We start from the raw sequence: 25,456 nt of genomic DNA on the forward strand, positions 1-25,456 counted from the left end.
CAGGGCTTTAGGCTTATTGAAAACGATGATAGTGGTATTGGAATTGTTGACGATCGTGATTGTAACCGTGAGGAAAGTTTGCGAAGGTGGTGCCGGTGGTAATTCTTAGGGAACCTGAGTGGTGGTGCTGGTGGAATAAGAGAAGCTTCCGATGGTGAATAGATTTGGTTTCGATGGGTTTTTGGTGCTAATGGTGGAGATGGAGAAGATAACGAAGTGGTGAAGGAGAAAACTAATAAGGGTATAAAGGTCTGTTTCATTTATTTGTTTTGACTGTCCATTTGACCCAGGCCGAATCCTAACTGTCCATATGGCCCAGGAAACACCCAATTTTGGCTATATAGCCCATTTTCTGTTATATATTTCTAAAGCATTGAGAAACAGCTACATATATGTGCATAAACAAATGTGTCATTTGATTTGAATCTTTGCACAGTGTTAGGCTTTCTAATTCGAAAAGTAACATGTTTGGATAGCCTTTGATTTGAACCTTTGCATAATGTTTAGCCTATTTATTAGCTCATAAGAAGTAGCTTTTCGACTTCTAGAAGCCGAAAAATCAGAAGTCAGTTTGGCTATCAAATTTCAAAACGACTTCTAGAAGAATTAACTAAAAATGTAAAAGATATGGTCAAATTAATTTTTGCGGAAGCAAGCTGCATCTAGAACTGATCTATTCTGGAAACTTGAGTAAAAAAGTTCTCAAAATGTTTTAGGCGTTCTTGTTGATCTTTAAGAAATTGTTGTTGATCCTGACATAGATGATTTTGGCCCTGAACAACTCTATGTGTGGTCTCGAGTTCATCTTGTTGTACTTAGTTAACAAACGTTGGCCCTCAAGCTCTATTTGCTTACTCTGGTTTAATGCTCTGTGACTCTCAATTTCAGCCATCTGTCTCAAGTTAAGTGCATGCTAGCTCTCGAGTTCAACCTTTTGGCTGAGGGTTAATGCACGTTGGCTGTCGAGATCAACCTTTTGGCTGAGGGTTAATGCATCTTGGCTCTCAAGTTCATCCTTATGAACCTGCAGATAATGCACGTCGACTCTCGAGCTCAACCTTCTGACTTTCTCACAATGCAAGCTCACTTTCAAGCTCTGTTTCTAGAGTTCGAAAGTACACTTCCATAAACCACAAGATAGTGGAAACTCAGATCCAAAACTTTAATGAAAATAAAAAGAAAAACTAACAACAAAACATCGGATAAACACGACGAGATCTAAGAGTTGAAACCATTTTAAGAACAAATCAAACAGGTAGGATTAATCCTTTATTCCTCCAAACTTTTTCTAGCGCTAAAATGTATCTGCAGGAAACCCACGGTACACCCAAAGAATAATCACAAGACACAAAGTAAATCTACACTATATAAAACATAAGAGAATACACAATCAAACCAAGCCATGATAAACACTAAAACTTCACTTCATTAAGATGATGTTATTGATAAGATTGATGAAATATCACAAGTAAATAACCTCACCAACGCAACACACTCAAGGAAACTTTTCTTACAAATATCTCAAGAACCCTAAAAACTTCAACCCATCCCTCACCCCTCTCTCTCTTTCCTTATATATGCATTTACATAGTGGATGACAACTAATATCTACCTTCATCAAGTAATCACACTTTTCATATATTTTGAATTTCTTTCGCCAGTTTAGTGGATGACAGCTCATATTTCTCTTTCGCTCGTCAGTCATGCCTTTTACGTGATCTGATTCTCCTTCGCCAACATTGTAGCTTTCTTGACTTCGGATCCATCTTCACCAGCTATTTCTTTGTGTCGTCATTCTTAATTACTCATCACTATTTGTGTCACTATCATTACTTTTCTGACCACTCTGCTCGCTCCTTTAATGTCCAATTACCCTTCCAAATACAGCTGTCAGATTCGCACGTGTCCAATTCTTAAGTGATGAGTACTTTCACTAAGTAATGCTCGCTACGAACTCTTCTCAGGGATCTCAGATTACTCCACGTGGCGATGCGATCTTTTGTACCCACAAGTACAAAGAGGTCAGAATCAAACGGATGCTTTATACAGATATCCCTATTGGATTACGGCTTTGCTAGATACACCGTGATTTGAGGGATCTGATTATCCCTGATCCTGCGTTTTCAGCATCAGGCGTGCCCCCCTCTCACACGGTGCATCTATCATTTTCGATTGGATTAACCTTGGCCAACAGTAGTCAACTGCTTTGGTCATCATATCGCAGCCATCGTTCGTTCCACGGGTTGATCGACACGTACGCTGCTCAGAGTGTTTAATGCGGGTAGTTGAGACGCATGCTCGTGTCAGACAAGTGTCTTCTTCCCCTGTCACGTCCATGTCAGTCAACCTTCTCTTCCTCGTTGATCTTGGCTTCTTTTGGGATGAGATAAAGTAACTCTTCGGGAGTTATTTGGTGCTTCGCAATATACCGTGCTTTTGGTACATCTTTTAATCTCTGCCCTTGGATTTGTCCAGGCAAGGATCCGACGTCAACGGGATAGGCTTCTTAGCTGTGGGTGTGTGTCATCATGTTTTGATGACTTGGTCCGCATGCTCTCCACGTGTCTTCCTACATACACGTGTTTGATGATGAAATATATACACACACGGTGCTTAAATCACGGTGCATCTATCATTTTCGATTGGATTAACCTTGGCCAACAGTAGTCAACTGCTTTGGTCCCCTAGTTAGCATTACTTGGTCATCATATCGCAGCCATCTTAGTTTGCCTCGAACTTTAGTCCCCCTTGCGCAGTTAAACATTTTGCCCATCAACTTCTAATTCACAAAAGTGAAAGAACCTTCGCAAAATAAATTTATTAACTTGGCAACACAGTCTTTTCATCGATAGATGGAACTACAAAACTGGGCATAGTTGCAAGGAAAAGGTCCATCTGAGAAGAGCTTCTTTTAAAAATACAAAATTGTGCAAGTGGAGAGTACCTGAAGACTGAAGTTACTGTTGAAGATCTTTTGATAGAAGAAGAAGGGAAAAAAGGATGAATTTGGGGCATATGAAAATGTTGCTGCAGCATACAAGAACAAGAATGTTCTCAAGTTATTGTTATGGTACTTCAGCGGGTAATTATGGTTATAGGATATCACAACTTGAGCAAATTGTGAGGGATGAGTGTAAGTCGGGAAAGGTTCAGAAACTTGAGGATGGATTGAGATGCTTTGATCAATTGATTTTAGAGAGACCATTACCATCTGATTCTACATTTAATCATGTATTGGGATCATTATCGAAGATTAAATGCTATTCAGATGTCATTTTGTTGTATAAAAAGGTGATTTTGGTTGGAGTAAAACCTGATTTGTATACGTTTAATATTTTGATTAATTGTTGGTGTCAATTAGACCAAGTGAATCATGGGTTTTGTTTGCTTGGAGAGATCATAAAGAGAGGTTATCAGCCTAATGTTATGACTTTCAATACACTGATCAAAGGTTTGTGTATCAAGGATGAGATTGAACCAGCATTTGAACTGTTCGCTAAAATGACTCACACAGGTATTCAACCTACTGCAATTACGTGTACTACCCTTATACAAGGGCTTTGTAGAATTGGTAAAGTCGGTCATGCTCTTCAGCTCAAAAACAACATGGTGAAATGGAACTGCATCCCAAATGTTGTTTCTTATTTGGTCATCATAGATGCTCTTTGTAAAGGGGGTCTAGTTGATAAAGCTTTGCTTCTCTTCTCCGAAATGCATAGAGATTCAAATGTGGTACCCACTGTAGCTGTTTACAATTCTTTGATCAATGGACTTTGCAATTCAGGCCGGTAGAACGAGGCAAAGAGAGTCTTTGACGAGATGGTTAGTAGAGGAATCTCTGCCGATGTAACTACATATAATTGTATGATTGATGGTCATTGCCGGCATGCTCAATGGGAAGAAGCAAGAAGATATTTTGATGAGATGCTGGATCGGGAGGTTTCACCAGATACAGTAACCTTTAATATATTAATAGATGCACATTGTAAAGATGGGATGACAGAAGATGCTTGGGGGTTATTTAAACTGATGGACAAGTTAAACATAAAAGCTGACCAGATTACTATAACTCAATGATCGATGGTCTATGTTTGACAGGTCGGCTGCAAGAAGCGGTGAAACTGTTTGACTCCATGATGGATAGAGGCCTTCAACCGGATGTTGTCAGTTGCAATATATTAATTGGTGGGTACCACAAGAATCGTAAGTTGGATGAAGCTATGCAACTATTCAAGAAAATGAAACAAAATGGATTGAAACCCGAAATAGTTACTTACAATATATTATTAGCAGGACTATACCGAGACGGAAGAATGAAGACTGCAAAGAGTTTGTTTAATGAGATGCAAACTCTCGGTGTATCTCCAAATATTGTCACATACGGTGCAATGTTGGACGGGTACTGCAAGAATGGATACATTGAGAGAGCAATAGAACTGTTTGAATCCATGGAGGATACTGGTATCTTAGCTAATGTTCATATATACAATATTCTTATTCATGGTTTGTTCAAGGCTGGCAAGTTAGAAGATGCAAGTAAAATGTTTATTGAGATTCCGAAAAAGGGATTAGAGCCTGATGCAGTAACATATACCACAATGGTCAATGGCCTCTTTCGAAGCAAGATGTTACTCGAGGCTAACAAATTAATCATTGAAATGAAAGATAAGGGTTGCTTACGAGATGCTAGAGCATTTGATACCATTATCAAGGGTTTTCTTATAGAAAAGGAAACTGTCAAGGCATTGGAATTTTTCCAGAAGATGCGTGAAAGAAAATTTGCACCAAGTGATTCTGTTAGCTGTTTGTTAGTGAACACTCTCTCTGCAGATGAGTTAAAAAATCTCTAGTATTGTAATTGCTTAGGTAACAGCGAAAATCTGAATCTCTATCAAGTTTCAACATATTTAGATGAATATTGTTTCTTCACTCGTGTCTTTTTTGGCAGCTTAAATTGCTAACTGTTGATTTTGTTTATGGAGTTCTCTGTCTTACTATAGATGTTTTACTCATTTGAACATCATTCACAAAAATAGGATTTTTCTGGAAATTCTTAGGTTGTGTTCATGCGCAAGGTTGCAGGTGCTGCAGCACTTAGAGATGTAGCTATTGCATAACGAAATGGGGATTTCTTTTAAAAGAGGACATGGGAAGCTTAATAGGTACGCTCAGATTTTGATATATTTCATAAGTCCGTAATGTGTCCTGCTGTAGTCTGTTTGCTTAAGTTTCTCGTGCACCTAGATCACTTCTAATGTTGCTATCAGCATTTAATAAAGTTGTATTATTGTTATTTTATTAACTTGGCATATATGGATATTCGTATATTCTCTTTATTTAACTCATCATTATTGAGCATCATTATTCATTACATACTTAGAAATTAGGAAAACATAAGTTTTCAGCAAGCAAGATTAGCCCCTGGTGCAACACCAAGTTGACTGCAGTAAGCCTTGAAATATCTGATTCTTGCCTGGACGGCATTAGTGTTTCCACCATTGCATTCCATGCCATTGATTGCACGAATTGTTGGACCAAACCCTTTATTCGTAGTTATGATGGAATGAACGTTATTCATCCAGAACCAGAATGCTGTCTTAAACGAGATGACAGGGTTCTTTGAGACAGTTTCTGGAGCATTCAGACCATCAAATCCAATGGCTTTACCGGCTGGTCCATAATTGTAGTTCCATGATAGTTGTATGGGTCCTCGGCCATGGTATCCTTTTCCAGGAACACATGGATATTGCTTGTTTCCTTGCTGACAGTAGTTTTTCTTTGGTCCGTTTATTTCTTCTTTGTAACAGAAATCTGCAACAAGAATTTATAGCATTTAAATCATCAGGCTTCTATGAACGCATATACTAGCATTTGCATTTTGTTTGCAACAGTTGTAAAATAGCTTACGTCCGGTTTCATGTGTAACATGAGCGAAGAATGCAGCGATTTCACGTTTAGAAACCTCGAGATTTCCAGTACCAAATCTAGGATACGACTTAGCGGCCTCTAGAAAAGCGTTACGAGTATAGAAAGTCTTCCCAGCACAACCTGCACCAGCTTTACTAATGATCCCATTAAAAAAAGCTGGTGTCACAATGCTAGCAACAGTGGCACCATCAGTAGGAGGAGTTGCAATAACACCAGCAAGAGCTGCAATTACCAGAACAAGATTTGTGTAGTTAAGAGCAGCCATTTTTATCTAGAGGAGGAAAGAAAGTAAAGGAGTAGTGGGTGTGATGAAGATGAGAAAACTCGACTGCAATCAGAGGTATTTATATTATAGATTTAATCTTGCACACATTTGCATCTCTTCTTTCTTTTCCATTACTAGTAATTAATATTGTGCATTGACTTAGACTGAGGCTGGGTTTTACCTGTACTTGTTGGCTTCATCCGGTTACATGAAGAACTGAAACTTCTCAATACAAAGACTTCAGACTTTCTCCAGTAAGTAGACACAATGACCCGGCAGAGGGAAATCAATATATGGGTGGGATGGAGGACCAGATATGGCCCCCCTCCGTCAGTCTTGGATGTGTTGCTGTTATGAATTGATCACCTAGTAACTGAGACTGCGTATTCCTAAAAAGCCACCGGAAATTTATTTTAGACCCTTAAAACAGTTGAGATATTGCTGAGGATATTCTTATACTTGTAGAAAGTAGAAACAGTCCAGTCAAAGGTTGCAACCAAAAATAAACGCCGTTGCCGGGGATCGAACCCGGGTCACCCGCGTGACAGGCGGGAATACTTACCACTATACTACAACGACTTTGTTGGTCAAAAGTTTCAGTTAATTTACATAGTTCAGCTCCTTCATTTTGCCGTGCATTTGCTAGGAATGGTACATATATTGGTTGGTGTTGAAGTATATATAGTTATTAAAAGGAATTTTTTTAATATCCTTATCACCATTTAATCGCTAATTTTCTTTTTACATTTCATTTTTTTCCATTAATAACATAAAATGAATGTTACATAGAGAAGTGCAGATCAAGTCAAGAGTGGGGTTGGATCATTGATTTACAGCCAAAGGACGCAGCAATTTTTTTACGACGACAAATGAGATAAAGAAGTTACATTTTTGTTCATAAATTAGAATCTCTATTAAGTAGGTAAATGTTATCTCAAACTGGGCTAAAAATATGTTTAACGGGCTAGAATACTTAATACGAAGGGGCTAAAATAAAATATTTCGAAAATTTTAATACAAAAATTATGTTTGGGAAGAAGTACGGACAATACAAAAATTATGTTAGGGAAGAAGTACGGACGGGATATAGCCTAGGTTAGTTCCTTCCTAGGCCTTCCCTGGATCAAGTGCATCAAGGAATACATAGTAACAAGAACAACATCAAGTACAAAACTGAATAATCCAACAAGGAAAAGTGAAGAAAATCAAAAGAACTATCTAGGACAAGCATGATAAAACCTATTAATTTGGAGATAGGATAACTCGATATTTGATAGGTTCCTTTTACCTATTAAGAGTTGCTCCATTCAAACATGAGCAATTTGCTCAACATCTTGACCGGCGATTTGAAGATTCGTCCAATGATCGAAGATTGTCTCGTACTTGAAAAATCCACGTACTAGAAAAATCCACGGTCCAAAGGCTACCAAAGTAAAATAGAATCACCATTAAAACGAAGGGCAAGAATCACCAACAATGGTGAGGGCTAGAAGCACTTAATATGCGGATAATAAAAGTACACCATAAAACTAAAAACTAAAGGAAAAATAACCAAATAAATAAAATCTTATGATTAAATTGTTAAAAATAAAAAATCATCGCTCAGATTAGATATGAGCACCTAGTTTTTCGAGGAAAGAGAGTCTCTGCGAATCGGATTTTTTGAGTTTGTGACTCAGTAATTATTTTTACAGAATTTTCCATTTTCTTTCCTTTGATGGCAATCTAATCTTGCTCAGTATTCGACCAATGCTTTAATTTTCTCTTTATTTTCTGTTAATCCCTCTCTTTTTGTCTTATGATTACAATTAATCTTGATTTTACAATCCAACTTTAATCTTTTGATTTTTCTAATGAGTTGCTAACTTTTTTGGTTTCTCCATAATGTGTTTACATCTTGACTTATCTATCATGGCTTTTGCCTTTGTGTATGAAGTGATAGTTGCGTTTGCAGAGTTGGTCATTAAGGTTTTGCTTTCTTCTATGGCTTGTGTTGTTGTTCAAGGTATCTTGGAAGTTCTTCAAGAGGCATTAGGCAAGGAGATCCTCTATCTCCTTATCTATTCATCTTATCCATGAAATGGTTTTCCATAATACTTTCCACAGCTCATATTACCAAAGAAGTGCAAGGAATCAAAGCAGCTAGAGGTGCACCTCCTATAAATCATTTGCTCTTTGCAGATGATTGTCTTATCTTTACTCATGCCAATTTAACCAGTGTGAACAATATTCTTCAAATTTTAGAAGATTTCAGCTCACAATCTGGTCAAGTCATAAATTTTGACAAATTATCCATTTCATTTAGCAACAATTTGGGTCCTTCAGTGTGTGACACTCTTAGTCATATACTTGGTATTAAGAGTATGGATAGCAAGGAAAAGTATCTAGGTTCCCTGATAGACGCATTTATGTGTCTAATATAGCCCAATTGTATATTGTGTTAGTACTCATTTCTGTACTTATTATGGCTTTTTATGTCCCTGTAGGTATTTCTGGAGAAATAAGCTTTTGCGGCGAAATTGGCTAAAAAGTGGTTTTTGCGCTCGTGGGAGAAAATTACTATACAGACTCTCACTTTGGATAAGGGGTGACCTAATTACTAAGGGGTGACCCATTTCCAGGCAGCTGCTAAAGGGACACCAGAACTGGATAAGGGGAGGTCATCTTCATAGTTTCAAACTAAAAAATGGCGGGAAAATGCATGCAAGAACTGGCAGATTTTGTGTTCGATCTTGGAGTTGTTTTAGAGTGATTCAATGGGTGTATTTGGTATGTATGGACTCTACAAGACATAAGGGGCCTGTTTAAATCGTCTAGACCCAGCCAATTGGGCTGGATAAGTCGGAAAAATCACACGAAGTCCAAACAGGGACACATACTTTCTGTTGAAGTTTCAAAGATTTTTTGAGAGAGTTTTGGGCGAGTCTCACGCTGGATAGACTCTATATAGTATTATTCAAGTCCTGGGAGAGTCTTGGGGAAAGTTTATAGCCAACAAACGCGTACAGGGAGATGACAGGAGAGATATTCTCTCAACAGCGCAGAGAAGAGAGAAGAAAGAAGAAGTCGGATTCACTCGAGATTTTTGGGGGTTTGATAGCTATATAAGTGTTGTTTCGAGTCAGAAGAATGGTTAGAAAAAGTTTAGAGAGAAAGAGGAGAGAGTTCAGAGCCGAAACAAAGAACAGAAATCATACCTGCTGCTGCTGCTCGAGGAGGAAGACGAAGAAGGAAGAACGGACTCGCAGAGTCAGTCGTTTTTCCACAGTGCTTACAGCGAAAGAAAACTGTCGTTTATCTACAGCACACGATTTGTATCGTTCTTTCCAGCAGCTTACACCCTTTGTAACAGTGACGCTGTAACACTTCTACAGCGTTGCTAATTCCTATTTCATCAATAAAAACACCTATTTTGGCCATGAATTTATCTTGTGAGTGTGTTTTTGGGATGAGGAGCTAAACCCATTAGCCGAGACGACGGAGGAAGCCATTGGCACAGATTTATTGGTATAATTCTAATTTTTCTATTTATTTGCAATATTATTATTTAATTATTTGCATGAATTGAGTTTGAATTAATGGTTTTTATTGAATAATTGTGAATTGACTTGATGAAGCATGCTGGGTTTTAATAACTTTTGATGTTTCATACTTCTTAATTTCAATTATTACTTCAAAAACATATTTAAGGCAAATATTAGAATTGATTTTAAAGATAGAATTGCATAAAAACTGTTTAGAGTTTACTATTTATTTGGTCATTGGTGGAATCCTAGTCTTGGTAATTTTCTCTAAACTTGAATTATTTTGTTTATTTTCCTTTTTAAATTAAATCTAAAAAAAAAATTTGTTTTCTTCACAAGTCTGAAAAGACCCCTTTTTACCACTACAACTACAATCACTATTTGAAAACCATCAAATTTTTGGCGCCGTTGCCGGGGACCTGTGTTTAGTTAGCATTTTTTTTAGATTTTTTTTATTTTTATTATTTTTGTTCTTCTTTACGTTTTTTGGGTTTTTTTTTTGTTTCCTTGCAGATTTTTGAAGATTGGAGCGAAAGACAATTTTGCCAAAGCTTGTGGTGATTTACTTAAAGTTTGGGAGCGAAAAGCAAAGCTAAAGGAGCGAAAGAAGAAGATTTTCTTTATTTTGTAAAAGAGAGAAAAAAAAAAGAGAGGCATTTTTATTTTTGTAATTTTTTTTTATGGACTTTGGACATTAATTTTGGGACATTTTTATTTTTATTTTTATTTTTAAACCCTACGGAAGGGTACCCTTAAATATAAATTGTTTGCAGGGAAGGACGACGATTACGATATCGTCTCGGCCCCTCGGGTTCGCACACGGCATAGGAGTCGTGGCCCGAGTCGACTTCAGCGGTTCTTCGCCCGTCTGGTACGGGAGGTAAAATTCTAAACACCCGCGAATCTCCTGCAAGCGGGTTACTGGACTCCTTAAGGTGAATATATGCTGAGGACTTGAATATGGACTGTTTTTAAATTCCTAGTAAAGGGCAAGGACTGGACCATATAAGATAAGGGTTCGGATTTCATCACCGCTCCCTTCTTGCCCGCCTTAGGAAAACGAAACCTAAAGCGAACCTAAGCCTAAAATTTGGACTAGAAAGAGACCTATAGGGTATCGAGCTTAACAGGATAATCATTCGAAAAATATTGGTTACTCTTTTAAGCACACCTCGAAGTTCTTGACGGTTTCTGCAAGTTGAATGCGTGACTGCGCCGCATTGGATCGGTGAGGTTTTGGGTATCAAAGCTCCACTGAGCTTCCCTCGCCTCGATTCAACTTGCTTAAACTCGGATTGATTCCAGAGGGGTTTGCTCAAATTGTAACGAATTCCCTTTCGAAGGATTAGAAGCTGGTCTAGAAACAATCTAAGTGGAGCCATCATGCTTGTTGTTTGCTAGAAATCTTTAGGTTTGTTGTGGTAAATTCGAGTCATCCTGCTGTGTGATTGCTAGAACCTTCATGTTAGGATTTTTATTTCTTTTTGAATTCTTTTTAGTGTATGCCCGATTTTGTTAATAGGGCTTGGAAAAGAGATACTCTAGGTCGATTGATTAGCGAAAAACCTAGTAGTTCTTCTGATTTAAGCAGGGAGCTCGAAGACTCTTCTTTGGAGAGCCCTGTTTTTGGAAACTTCAGTTTTGAGAATTTATCTCTGAGTGACAAAAGTACCCCTAGTACTCCAGTTGAGCCAACGATGGCAACTTTGAAAGATTACATGTTCCCAACTAGGACCAACCGAGCTTCATGCATTAAATTGCCAGCCACTACGGCTAATTTCGAGATAAAACCTAGTATTCTTCAAATGATCCCTATATTCTTAGGAAAAGATGATGAGAACCCTTATTTTCATATTAGGGACTTTGAGGAAATCTGTGGGACAATTAGGATAAAGGACCTTACCGATGAAGTCTTGAAACTTAAGATGTTTCCTTTTTCTTTGAGAGACAAAGCCAAGACCTGGCTGAACAACCTACCGTCTGAATCCATAGAAACATGGCAGGAACTTATCGCTGCCTTCTATATGAAATTCTACCCTAAGCATAAAACTGCAGCTGTTAGGCAGAAAATTAGTGCTAGTGTGCAACAAGAGGGAGAGTCTCTTTATAGGTTTTTAGAGCGATTCAATGATCTCCTATCTCAGTGTCCTCACCATGGATTTGATAATATGAAACTTGTACAGATTATTTATGATGGTTTAGACTATTCGACCAAAGCCATGGTTGAGTCTATGTGCGCTGGTGAGTTCACTAGTAAAAATGCTGATGATGCTTTTACCTTCTTAGGAGCTATCGCTGAAAAATCCCAACAGTGGGAATCTTGTGTTGAACCCCCTAAAAGACTCTTGGTCAATAGAAGTAGCACCAATATGGTAGATACGAGTTTTGGTCAGATGCTAAGTTTGCTGCTTTATCAGAAGGTTAGAAGCTTTGGAAATGGGTCAGTCTAAAAATAGGTCCCTTGTTGAACCTAATAGAGCCTCTCAAGTCTCTAGTTGTGGAATAGAGCCCGATAATTCATTTTGGGAAGGTCAAGTTAGTGAAGAACAAGCCCATGCTGTCTATAACAACTCTAGGTTTGAGAACCGTCAGAAGTTTGACCCATACTCAGAAACCTACAACCCTGGTTGGAGAAACCATCCTAATTTCTCTTGGTCTAAGGGCCAATCAAGGCCAGTCTAGTAATTCTCAGCCTCCCCCAGGTTTTGGTTTACTAAGAACTCTTCAGGTCAAACCCAGAACCCATCTGAGAAAGAATAGCTACCTTAGAGGAACCTTAGTATATAGGAAGAGCCAGATGCTATCACAAAGCCAGGAAATGTTAGAAAAAGACAGGGTAATTTCAAGAAACAAACAGAATTAAGAATAGTCCCAGTCTTTGCTAAATTAGAGCTTCAAGTCGGCCAAATAGCTAAGTTTATCAATGAGAGAGAAGAAGGAAGGTTCCCTAGTCATACTGATCCTAACCCCAAAGGAGAGAAATCGTACAATCATGTGAATGCTGTCACAACCCTAAGGAGTGGAAAGAAAGTTGACAACAAGGTTGCCATGTCTGATAGTGAACATGCTGTAGTTCACCCTGCTGAGCCAGAAAATGAGGAGACTGATAGAGTCTCCAAGGAGACCAATGAGGGTCCTGTTGAGCCCGGCTTTGTTCCCAGAGCCCCATTTCCCCAGCTGCTAGTTCCGACTAAGAGGGAGTCCAACTTTAATGATATATTGGAGGTTTTTAAGCAGGTTAATATCAACCTTCCATTATTAGATGCAATTAGGCAGATTCCCTCTTATGCCAAGTTCCTTAAAGACTTGTGTACGCGAAAGCGTAAGCTCAGTGTCCAGAAGAAAGCCTTCATAGCTAGTCATGTGAGTTCTATTATTCAGAATACCACTACTCCTAAGTATAAAGACCCAGGGTCCCCTACCATTTCTTGTACAATAGGTAAGTACCGTGTTGAGAAAGCGTTGCTTGACTTAGGAGCCAGTGTGAACTTACTGCCATACCATGTGTACCTTAAGCTAGGACTTGGTGAGATGAAACCTACCCAGATAACACTCCAGTTAGCTGATAGGTCCGTTAAAATCCCTCGTGGTGTGATCGAGGATGTTCTTATTGAGGTCGACAAGTTTATTTATCCAGTGGATTTCGTGGTCCTAGATACCCAACCTGTCCCCGACCCAGAGAACCAAATACCTGTGATTTTAGGTCGCCCATTCTTAGCTACGTCTAATGCGATCATAAACTGTCGAAATGGTATTATGAATCTATCTTTTGGTAATATGACTATTGAGCTGAATATTTTTAATGTAAACAAGCTACATTCTGAGCTAGATAGCACATGTATTGAAGAGGTGAACATGATAGGAACCTTAGTTCAGGAGTCATTACCAAACATCGTACCGGAAAATACATTGGAGAGTTGTTTATCCCATTTTAGCCTGGATTTCGACGATGATAGTAACATTGAACAAGTAAATGCTCTGTTGGATTCTGTTCCTATGTTAGATATTGATATATGGAAAGATAGGTTCGAACCATTACTAGCTTCTGAGTCTATCTTAATACCTTATTTAAAAGAGCCTCCTGAGTTGGAGTCTAATTATACATTTTTAGGCCCACCCGAGTCTTTCCCTGTGATTATAGCCTCCGATTTGGATAGTGATCAGGAAAGTAGTCCAGAGACCGTGCTTCAAGAAAATAAGGAAGCCTTAGAGTGGACCATAGAAGATATGAAGCAAGCTGAGGATGAACCACCTGATTATGACTTAGAGAAAGCAATTGACCTTTTTCAAGAACCCGATGGTCTAGAAATTAGGAACATTGTGACTAGTCATTGTAGAGGCACCCAAAATTCTAAGTTTGGGGGTAGAGATTGTCAATTATCCCCAATAGAAGTCCCTAACTTGGGACTCAAGCCTAGTGCATCTGAGGTATCGCTTGAGTGTATTCAGACTCCACAACCTGATCCGCCTGATAATGTCCAGGAGAAAATCCAATGTTAGAGACCCGTTTTTCGGATGAATCTGTTTGCCGAGACACTCATATGAAGCCCAAGTGGGCACCTCAGATAAATCCAGTTGTCTTGCGAGAAACTTTAGATCAGGTTGTGCTCTATCTGCTCATTTTTCTGATCTTGAGCATTTGTCTCCTATTGTGGCAGTTCTATTTGGTCTTATGGACCCACAATTTTCGACTATTGGTATACGACTTTGGAAGGTGAAAATTCTTTTTGAGGTATTTGATGTCTAGCTAATGACTATAAATTTAGCATTTACTGGGAGGCTCCCGCGTTCATGTGATACGGTAATATCCTTCCTTATTTCTTTTCCCTCCAGTGGTAATAGTTTCTCCTTGTTCATGCTTTTATTTCATCTTAGAACATTGAGGACAATGTAAGATTTAAGTTTGGGGTGGGGAAGAAACACTTTTTGTCACCTTTTTGCAATAAATAAACTCCAGAGCCTAGAAATTTATGCCTATTGAGGATTGCACTAACTAATCTAAGTGGATGGAAGCATTTTGATTGTAGGAGTTTGAGGAACCAATCTGATTAGATGGAAACATCTAAAGAGTCTATTCATAAAAGCACAGAGCTCAGTGTTAGAAATAACATGATAGTTTCACCATATCTCGTTGAGTCCTTTTCACTTCTATTTTTATTTTATTTTGTTTTTAAACTATGTTTCTCTAAGTGATAGGTGGGGCCCACGATTCAAGTTGTTACCAATGCTAGGGTGAATTAGAGTGATTGAGATACCATGAAAAAAAAAAAGTTGAAAAAGAAAAAGATGAAAAAAAAAAGATGAAAAAAAAATGAGTTAAAAAAGAAAAAAAAAAAAGAAAGAAAGAAATTGAGACCAGACCATTTGACCAAAAGGAATAAATTCAATAAAGTCGACCACTGGTACCCTTGTATATGCCAGTTGTGTTGACCTAGAGTTAGGTTATCGACCACTGGTACCCTTGTATATGCCAGTGTGTTGATATTAGTCAGACTAGTATCTCAATCCATTAGGATAGGTTCATTTTGGCGGAGGCCTTCAGACAGATATGGGAAACGTCGTTCACTTAGTAAACATCAAAACCATCTATGTTTTTCTATATCCATCTTCTTGATCTATCCATGTGATTAGTTTTGACTCCGAATATGATGTCCATAGTGCAACTATCTGAGTAGAGCTCTGTCACTTTATATGAATTTTAGTATGCTTGAGTGCAAACTCGTGTACAACAATTGGAATTTCGCATCAGGGTACTTCTTCCTGTAGTCAGTAAGTATGCCAACCAAGGAGATCCTTTAGTGCCTTCCAAGGTTCTGCGTAGATAGCTAAGGTCTGGAGTACAGGTTTTGTGGGTATACCTCTTGTAATCCCACCCGAGACTATAACTCCGCCACTAGGGCCATCTAGGGGTTTAAAGGCTTATTGCATACGCTAAATGCAATCGACGATGCCTGCGACAGTGAGTTAGGATTTTATTTTGTAGTTTTGATTTGCTCGGGACTAGCAAATAATAAGTTTGGGGGTATTTGATAGACGCATTTATGTGTCTAATATAGCCCAATTGTATATTGTGTTAGTACTCATTTCTGTACTTATTATGGCTTTTTATGTCCCTGTAGGTATTTCTGGAGAAATAAGCTTTTGCGGCGAAATTGGCTAAAAAGTGGTTTTTGCGCTCGTGGGAGAAAATTACTATACGGACTCTCACTTTGGATAAGGGGTAACCTAATTACTAAGGGGTGACCCATTTCCAGGCAGCTGCTAAAGGGACACCAGAACTGGATAAGGGGAGGTCATCTTCATAGTTTCAAACTAAAAAATGGCGGGAAAATGCATGCAAGAACTGGCAGATTTTGTGTTCGATCTTGGAGTTGTTTTAGAGTGATTCAATGGGTGTATTTGGTATGTATGGACTCTACAAGACATAAGGGGCCTGTTTAAATCGTCTAGACCCAGCCAATTGGGCTGGATAAGTCGGAAAAATCACACGAAGTCCAAACAGGGACACGTACTTTCTGTTGAAGTTTCAAAGATTTTTTGAGAGAGTTTTGGGCGAGTCTCACGCTGGATAGACTCTATATAGTATTATTCAAGTCCTGGGAGAGTCTTGGGGAAAGTTTATAGCCAACAAACGCGTACAGGGAGATGACAGGAGAGATATTCTCTCAACAGCGCAGAGAAGAGAAGAAAGAAGAAGTCGGATTCACTCGAGATTTTTGGGGGTTTGATAGCTATATAAGTGTTGTTTCGAGTCAGAAGAATGGTTAGAAAAAGTTTAGAGAGAAAGAGGAGAGAGTTCAGAGCCGAAACAAAGAACAGAAATCATACCTGCTGCTGCTGCTCGAGGAGGAAGACGAAGAAGGAAGAACGGACTCGCAGAGTCAGTCGTTTTTCCACAGTGCTTACAGCGAAAGAAAACTGTCGTTTATCTACAGCACACGATTTGTATCGTTCTTTCCAGCAGCTTACACCCTTTGTAACAGTGACGCTGTAACACTTCTACAGCGTTGCTAATTCCTATTTCATCAATAAAAACACCTATTTTGGCCATGAATTTATCTTGTGAGTGTGTTTTTGGGATGAGGAGCTAAACCCATTAGCCGAGACGACGGAGGAAGCCATTGGCACAGATTTATTGGTATAATTCTAATTTTTCTATTTATTTGCAATATTATTATTTAATTATTTGCATGAATTGAGTTTGAATTAATGGTTTTTATTGAATAATTGTGAATTGACTTGATGAAGCATGCTGGGTTTTAATAACTTTTGATGTTTCATACTTCTTAATTACAATTATTACTTCAAAAACATATTTGAGGCAAATATTAGAATTGATTTTAAAGATAGAATTGCATAAAAACTGTTTAGAGTTTACTATTTATTTGGTCATTGGTGGAATCCTAGTCTTGGTAATTTTCTCTAAACTTGAATTATTTTGTTTATTTTCCTTTTTAAATTAAATCTAAAAAAAAAATTGTTTTCTTCACAAGTCTGAAAAGACCCCTTTTTACCACTACAACTACAATCACTATTTGAAAACCATCATTCCCCTACTCTCATTGGTACGTCTAAAGTTAAATCTTTTGAAGATATTAATTCTGCATTTGAAAGAAGACTCTCTACATGGAAAGGAAGTAATATGTGTCAGGATGGTAGGCACAATGGTTAAAGCAGTTCTGAATGCAGTCCCACAATATCAAATGAGCAAATTCAAAATCCCCAAGAAATTAATCAAAAAGCTAGACACACTGCAAAGAAAGTTCTTCTAGGGTTATAAGGCTAACAAAGGTAATAATCCAATATCTTGGAATAACTTATGGATTCCAAAAGAATTGGGATTTAGGTAATTGGAAACGTTGAATCATGCCCTTCTCTGCAAACTGGCATGGAGAATTCATATGCATCCTGATTTATTAAGTTCTCAACTGCTCAAGGCTAAATATTTCAAACATGAATAATTTCTACATATTCATCAGGATAAAGGCAATTCATCTTGGATCTGGAAGGGGGTTGAGGTTGGACTTAAGAATCTTCAACAAAATGTAAGTATGGAAGTAAAAAATGGCAGGAAAACTCGTATTTGTATGACACTTGGATTATAAATTTGAATTACAAGCCTACACCATCTTCTCTAAGCCATATGGGCTATATATATGTTTCAGAATTAATACTTCCTTATACTTCAACTTGGAATATCAATCTGCTCCAAACACTCTTTTCTCCTGAGGTTGTGGACAAGATTTCTAGAATGCAGATCATAATTGATGAAGAAGATATAACAAGATGGTCACATACAAGAGATGGTTTATTCACTGTGAAGAGTGCATATAATAAATTAGTGGAATACATATTCCATTTCTATGAAGCTAACAACACAGTCTCTAAGGAAGTTTGGAAATCCCTCTGGAAAATGTAACTGCCACACAGAGTCAAGTTTTTTATCTGGAAGTGTCTCAAGGAAATTATTCAGACAAATGATAAAACCGCTGGATTCAATAATGACATCGGTCCTCACTGCAACATATGTAATCGTCAAGAAGAAACTCTCTTCCATTTGCTACTCCAATGCATACATTCCAGAGCAGTTTGGAGTCTCCTTAATATTAATATTGATCAAGTTGCAGCGAATTGTAGCAGTATCAAAGAATGGGTTATTTCCTGGTTTGATAGTAATGCCACGAATTGAGCAGAAGATCAAGATAAATGGAGGGTGACACTCATGGTTGGTTATTGGATCATTTGGAAAGAACGATGTGAATATATCTTTCAGGACAAATCTCTCAACCCTTCTCTTACTGTCTCTAGAATTAATATGCATTTACATAATTTTCTGCTGGAAGATCAACATAGTATTACTATGAAGACACAAACTAAGATTATTGAACAACAACTTAACAATATAGCAAAAGTTTATGTGGATGCTTCTTTTGATTATCTTACTAATTCCATTGACACTGGTATGGTGCTCGTTTCTACTGCAGGTGAATATGAAGGGATCAAAGGATCTTATGCAGATGGAATAATCGACCCAGAAGCCGGAGAATGCATGGATGTCTTAGAAGCTATGAGTTTGATTAAAGCACAAAATATTGAAGAGATTCATCTGATTGTTGATGCTGAGACGGTGTTGAATTCAATCATGTCAGACGCATCTCAAGTTAGATGTGAGAATAACAATTTAATTTCAAGTATTAAAACTATAGTTTCATCTTTTAAATTCTGCAAAGTTTCTCATGTTAAGAGAGACCTAAATAACTTAGCAGACTGCATCTCTAAAAAAGTAAGGAGAGACAAACTGCTTGTAGATTACTCTCCTTGGATTTCATGTGTTATGAGAAGGCATTCTATGCCTGACTTTCATTAAATAAAATAAAATTCACTTTGTTATCAGAAAGAAAAAAAGACTAGATATGAGCAAAATAGGTTCTTAGAAAAAGTTAGTTTCTTTGTTTTTCTTTTTATGGAGAGAGTGGAGAGATAAATTATCACAAAACTTTAATTAGTAAACTAGTAGTTAAGTATTTTGGGCTTTGCACATGTGGTTTTGGGATCAAACTGCTTCTCCTATTGGGTGTATATATGCATGTAAATGTATTTGTTTCACAGTAGTATGGGCCTTGGTCATGTATACACCTAATCAGTAAGGGAAGAGACTTGATCCTAAGACCTCACCCTCAAAGCCCAATTTACTTAACCACTGGGCTAACAATTAAATTTTGATAAGAATATTAAGATAAATCCTTTTGATAAATATTTTCCAACAATCTCCCACTTATATTTTCTTAAAGCATTAGCAACAATTATATATATATATATGTGTGTGTCCGTAAACATATATAGGTGTCATTCGATTTGAACCTTTTCATAGTGTTAGACTTTCTAATGTCAGTATATAGAATGACATATGTCTTGAAATCCAATCATATGAGATAAAAAGGTCCAACATACAAATATATACTAAGATTTAAGTCCAAAAGACATCAAGTTACGACCTTGTGCTTATATCCCAATTTAAATGAACGTTCCAGAGGAATGCCTAAGTTCTCATATGACGCCACCACACCTTCAAATTCATATAGGTGAATTTATCAAGAGTACTCATGTACCTTCGTACCCACTCTAAAGAGAGTTGTAGGCCTCATATAGATTTTGAAAAAAACTCAACCTCCACTCGTTTTAGGAAATTATGCCATTTGAAACCTATGACTATATCTATATCACTTCTCAATTATTTTTACTTTTTAACTTATTTTTTGGGATCTCCAATTTATAGGTAGATTATCCATTACAAACGACTCAATACTAATGTGTATAAGTCTCATGCCGTTAGCAGTTGTGGGAACTTTTTTAAATATGTTGTATTTTTGAAGAATTTGTTGGCTCTTATGATTTTAATAGTAATTTTGAACTCTTACATTATCTACCTTACTATCGCAGTGGATCAAAATGGCTGGTACCGGTCTATCCCATATATGGATTTGCGGTAGTAGGTTTTTCAACCAGCCTGCCTCTTCACTAGCTACTGCTAGTACTACCAATTCAGACTCTATTATATACTGAGCTAACATAACTTGTTTCTTGGATTTCCAAGCGAAACCGCCTTCAACAATATTGAATAAATATTTACCTGTGGCTTTATAGTCATATAAAAGTGTATTCCAATCAACATAACATTATCCTTCAAGGACTACGAAAAATTTTCATAGCGCAATTCTAGGTTAAAGGTTATTTTCAGATGCCACATAACCCTCTCAACTGCCAACCTGTGCTCCATACCTTGATTACTAGTAAACCTGCATAAAAAAAACCATCGCATATGCATTATTGTCTAGTACAATCAATTATATAAAAAAGAGTACTACTTGTTATACTAGAATATTAGTTATGTACAATGTTATTTCTAGTATTCTTAAAAAATTTAAAACTAAAATCAACGGGAGTACAAACAAGTTTACGATCAAAATAGTTATACTTCTTAAAAATCTTTTCAACGTAATGAGATTGATCTATAGAAATATCATCATCAAATCCAGTACTTTTAATTCCAAGAATTACACTCCTTTCCCCACAAGTCTTTCATGTCAAAGTTAGAGCACATTCTTAGTTTCATTAGCTACAGAAAAGTTTGAAAAAAAACTCGACAAGTCTTCCACGGTAAATGATAATGCATATACATTCTCAAACTTATAATATATGCATTGTCACTTTCATTAATTCTGGAACTACTTTTTCGATCATCAAATTTTCAAACTTTTCATGACATCTCTTAGGAGCTTGTTTCAAACTCCATTTATATTATTTGTTCTCTATAAACAAAATTGACGTTTTCCGACCGTTGAGGATTTCAGGGAAATTAATACCCATAAATAAATTTCATTATTTAAAGTTGATTTGTCAAGTAATATGAAAAATCTACTTTTCTAGAGAGGAAACATAATTTTTTTTAACCTTCAAAATTCTGAGAAAGAATCAGGAGAGTTATAGAATTCAATCTTTCACAACGCAGGGGATTATAATAAGTGTTTGTTTTTCATGATGTCTTGATGATAATTTCAGGAACTGACGAAGATGGATAAGGAACTAATGCTCGTGTGATTGTAGAGAGGCTAGTGGGATATAATTTCTTGCTTACTCTTATATCGTTGATCTCTATTTTAGTCCTTAATCAAATTCCATATATTTTTGGGATTAGCCGTGCTTTGGACATAGAAATTTTAATTGCTTGTGTGCAAGCTATAGTGCTACATTACAACCATCGACTAAATCTGAGTTACAACCACTTTAAACAGTAATCCAACCCGAAATTTGTTTCTAACATCCAAGAAAAACTTAAAATCTTATCAAAATTACTTATAATATCTTTCAATACTCGTCTTTATTAGAAAATATTTTCACAATTTAAATTTCTGGATTTTCATCCTCCTCCTCAGTTTGACACACAGTTGGTTCATACATTTTAATTATTTTATTTTTTGACAGAATTAGTTGGGCTAAAATCCCAAAACCAAGAAAAATAAAATAAAATAAAGCACAACAAAACAACAACAAGGAGTGACCATGGGTCGGCATGGACCAAACTTCATTTCATCCGCATTCAATCTAATTCATTGTGAGTATCAAATTTAGCTTCTGCATCCAATCCAGCATCCAATGGATTTGCATCTAATTGATGTGCGGATGGACAGATTTGTAACACCACGTGTATTTAGCATGGCGCATGCTAAAAGATGCGTCATGGTATGAAATGAAGCTCAATTTCAGTTGCATACTAAAAGGAATATTGGCCTCGACCAATACGGTGCCAAAATGACGCATTATGTTGTGAATATTGGTCAAGGCCAATATGGCACCAAGAGGGTGTAAGATGTAAGCTATATTATCCAAAGGTCAATCTCGCATCAAATGATGCATTTGTCCAGTTGGGTAGATGTCCTTGAGCAAAGTTAGTGCTAACATAGCACATTACCATGTAATTGTCTTAGGGACAATATAACATCACTGCGTTGCATCAGGCCAGAGCCGGCTGGTTTAGGAAATGTTCGGCCATCATGGCCGGACATTGAAATTGGCTTATGGGACAGAATTGAATGTACAACCATCATAGAGGGTTATTCAGAAATAAATGATAACGACCATGAATAGTAAAGCAAGCACCTCAAAAGTGGTGCTTGGTGAATGTCATTTTCCTCCCGAACTTTCAGTTGTAGAAATGTCAATAAAACATATATAGGGAGGGGTAGTTTGTTGAATGTGCATATGAGGACCATGCACCAAGTAAGCTTTATAGCTTAGCCGAAAGAGCATAAATGATGCTAAGGACTCATTTATAGTTGTGTAGCCTTTCCAATGGAGCATATTAAGCATGGGCATTGTTATATATGCCATGCCACAGACTCAGTAATGCACAACCTTTGTGCATTTTGACGTAACGTCCTACACCGACTAGGTCATTACCATTATTGCTTGGCCACGACCTTGCAAACGAGTTGGCTTAAGTTGCGGTGCGTTCGAAGATGAACTATGGTTTGTGCTTGATCCTTTCATAGTAGGGAAGGTAGTTAGGCATCCGTAATGAGTTGCAGCATTGCCGGTCCAGCACGTTGTCGCTCATATCATCTAACTGAGAGATGGTTGCGACATATTGGCCTTTCATATCATCTGACCCAGTATGGAGATACAAGAGATGAATGGTGGCCAAACTTGATGAGGAAAGTTGCATTCCATTCCTTGGATTATCAAGGTGTTCGACGTATACATGCACCAATGACGCATTGGGTATGACCAGAAAGTAAGATACAACAATATGCAAGTTAGCGGAGCTTGCATAATCCTAGGGAAAGTACGACATGAGCCTGATTGATGCACTCTTGGCACGAGAAAGACAAGTGCATGCTCTCAGCAATGCCTAAGCTAGGTAAAGAGGTGGATATAGGCTACAACGGCCTATGCATAACACAAGGCATGTTTCATGCCTAAGGAAGGACTCCAAAGCTAGATATGCATGAAATAATGCATCAGCATAAGCCTTAATGGCTTAAAACCCTGAGCAGAACAAGGGAATTTTTGGAACGACGTGGAAGCTAAATAAGCTGCATCATGCTTATGGGGCATGTTTACAAGGGAAAATGGACGTGCATTTGCCTAGTTTTAAGGCCCGGTTAGTATTATAACTATAAATTTGAGAAAAAAAACACAAAAATGACTTAAATACAATGACCAATAAGGAAAAAAAAAACTTGAATTTGCATCTAAATCTCATGCCCTAAATGTTTGACGAAAGAAAATGATGAGGAGATAAGTTTGTTATATAGTGGACTATAAAAATACTAAACTAACCCCATATTTTATAAAAGTACCATAAATATTTCTAATCTAATGGATACTGATGTCTAACGAATTTTTTAGACTGCCCCAACACCCAATACAATATCCCTTGGATTTCAAAAATTACATCTACATCCAATCTGTTAGTGAACATTTTGGGCACCCACACGCAAAAATACGGTTGATCTAGATCGAATCCACGGATTTTTTGCCAAATGCTCATGCCTAACAGTAGCACAAGACTATATAAAATAAATCTCTCTAGTACTGTCCTCCATCAATATCTGCTCAAACTCATAACATAAATTGTCAATTGACCTCTATCCCATCCTGAAAACTTATACTTAGGATGCTCACTAACTAATAAGAATTAGCAACACAATTATTTACTTTGAGACAATGACTAGACTTGACAGAATTGAGATTTGCAGCATTTACTTTACCATTCTTCAAATTTGCAGCACATTTCTGGGTGGTTTCAGTTTCTTATATGAAGTCTCATGGTGGAAGAATTTCATCCTCTGTGACACCTCAGCATTTGGAATTGATCAGGAAAGCTCAAATCTTATAACTGAAGAGTGTAAAAAAACAAACGCAAGAAGAGATAATGTCGGACGTTATTTGGATTTGCGTCAAACTTTTTTTTTTTAATTATTTTACACTCATCGGTTCACGTGGTCAATACTAGTTACGTTTGTTCTTTTTCAAAATATAATACGTTAGTTTGTTAATTTGGTCAAAAAATCAACAATTAAATCCGTCACGTGGATTTATTTTTTTTAGTTTTATACCACTTTTATTCTATAAAAGATTTACTTCGCCACTTTTTATGGGCGCGCTTTTGAATAGCACCAAACGTTATTCGGATATCATCTTTTATCTTTTTGTACGCGAACCGTGTTGAACGCTAGTCAAAATACCGTTTTCATTTGGACTCCACCAATCATTCCATGAAACCATGGAACATGTTGTGGAAAAAATGTGCAATAACCCAGTTTAGAAGCCATAGAATTGGCATTTCATATTGTTTCCGCACTTAAAAAAGCTTGAATTCTACCATAAGATTTGCTCTTACACTTAAACAATCAAAGAGTCCGAACTAACATGAACATTCTACAAACCATGTGTAATGACAAGTCTAAGACCAATCTCAACACCTTGCAACTTTTTTACTGCATACGCTAAGTCTTAGGAAGTATAAAGGATTTTATTTTTTTATCGATAAAGAAAAGATTAGATTGATCATAAAGGAGAGGATATAACAGGATTATACCACCCTAACAGAGTAGAAAATAAATAAATAGAGATGATTGGTAACATGCTACCAAAACTCAGTTATGCTGAAAATAAATATTACACCACTTTATCATTACATCAGAAGAATTAATAACTTCATAATCCTTAAAAGCAAGAGCTCAAAAGAAAATATAGTATATTGATTTGTTAACCACTCCTGAACATTGAGCCTTGTGTCAAAGAAAACACGATTATTTCTCCCATATCTGGAAACAAAAAGTAACTTAAAGATTTAGAGTACCTCCCCAAGATATAACATTGTCAATGTGTTCGGGTCCCGACCAACCCCAACCCTACCAACACGAGTCTGGAATCCGAAACTAGTAACATTGCTCCTATCTCCCATTTGGATGGAAAACATTTGGTTAGGAAATGGAAACTAACATGTTTTTATGCCGTCGGCCGGCCAGAATTTTTAGCTAAACTTCGGGGGCATAATATACGTGTAATAGGCTTCAAAGAAGAATAGTAGGTGTTATTAAGTGACACAATAGTTTGTCTATGCGAGTCCTAGGTGAAAACAATAGTTCATCATTCATAGGTTTGTAGTAAAGGTTTTGCATAATATTATAGTCCATTTTGGTTATGTTCATTAAACTATTTATGAACCTAGCTA

At 37.1% G+C, this 25,456-nt stretch overlaps 2 protein-coding genes and 1 non-coding gene across 3 annotated transcripts; 1 reads left to right on the forward strand and 2 right to left on the reverse strand.

Annotated features, from left to right (window-relative positions):
- Positions 1-2,785: 2,785 nt before the first annotated feature.
- On the forward strand, positions 2,786-4,929 carry LOC113280373 (pentatricopeptide repeat-containing protein At3g22470, mitochondrial-like). The gene is made up of 2 exons (XM_026529006.1): positions 2,786-3,784; positions 4,060-4,929. The coding sequence occupies exons 1-2, from the start codon at positions 3,001-3,003 to the stop codon at positions 4,848-4,850; spliced, it is 1,575 nt and encodes a 524-aa protein (XP_026384791.1). The 5' UTR covers positions 2,786-3,000; the 3' UTR covers positions 4,851-4,929.
- Positions 4,930-5,086: 157 nt separating this feature from the next.
- On the reverse strand, positions 5,087-6,600 carry LOC113278363 (endochitinase EP3-like). Its single transcript, XM_026527224.1, has 3 exons — positions 6,375-6,600; positions 5,908-6,150; positions 5,087-5,811 (listed from the first exon to the last, which is right to left on the reverse strand). Exons 1-3 carry the CDS (start codon positions 6,391-6,393, stop codon positions 5,402-5,404), a joined length of 672 nt encoding a protein of 223 aa, XP_026383009.1. The 5' UTR covers positions 6,394-6,600; the 3' UTR covers positions 5,087-5,401.
- A 100-nt stretch (positions 6,601-6,700) lies between these two features.
- On the reverse strand, positions 6,701-6,772 carry TRNAD-GUC. Its single transcript has one exon. It is a non-coding gene; the product is annotated as a tRNA-Asp (tRNA).
- Between the last annotated feature and the right edge of the window lie 18,684 nt (positions 6,773-25,456).

Source organism: Papaver somniferum, chromosome 5 (assembly GCF_003573695.1).
Source record: "Papaver somniferum cultivar HN1 chromosome 5, ASM357369v1, whole genome shotgun sequence".
NCBI lineage: Eukaryota > Viridiplantae > Streptophyta > Magnoliopsida > Ranunculales > Papaveraceae > Papaver > Papaver somniferum.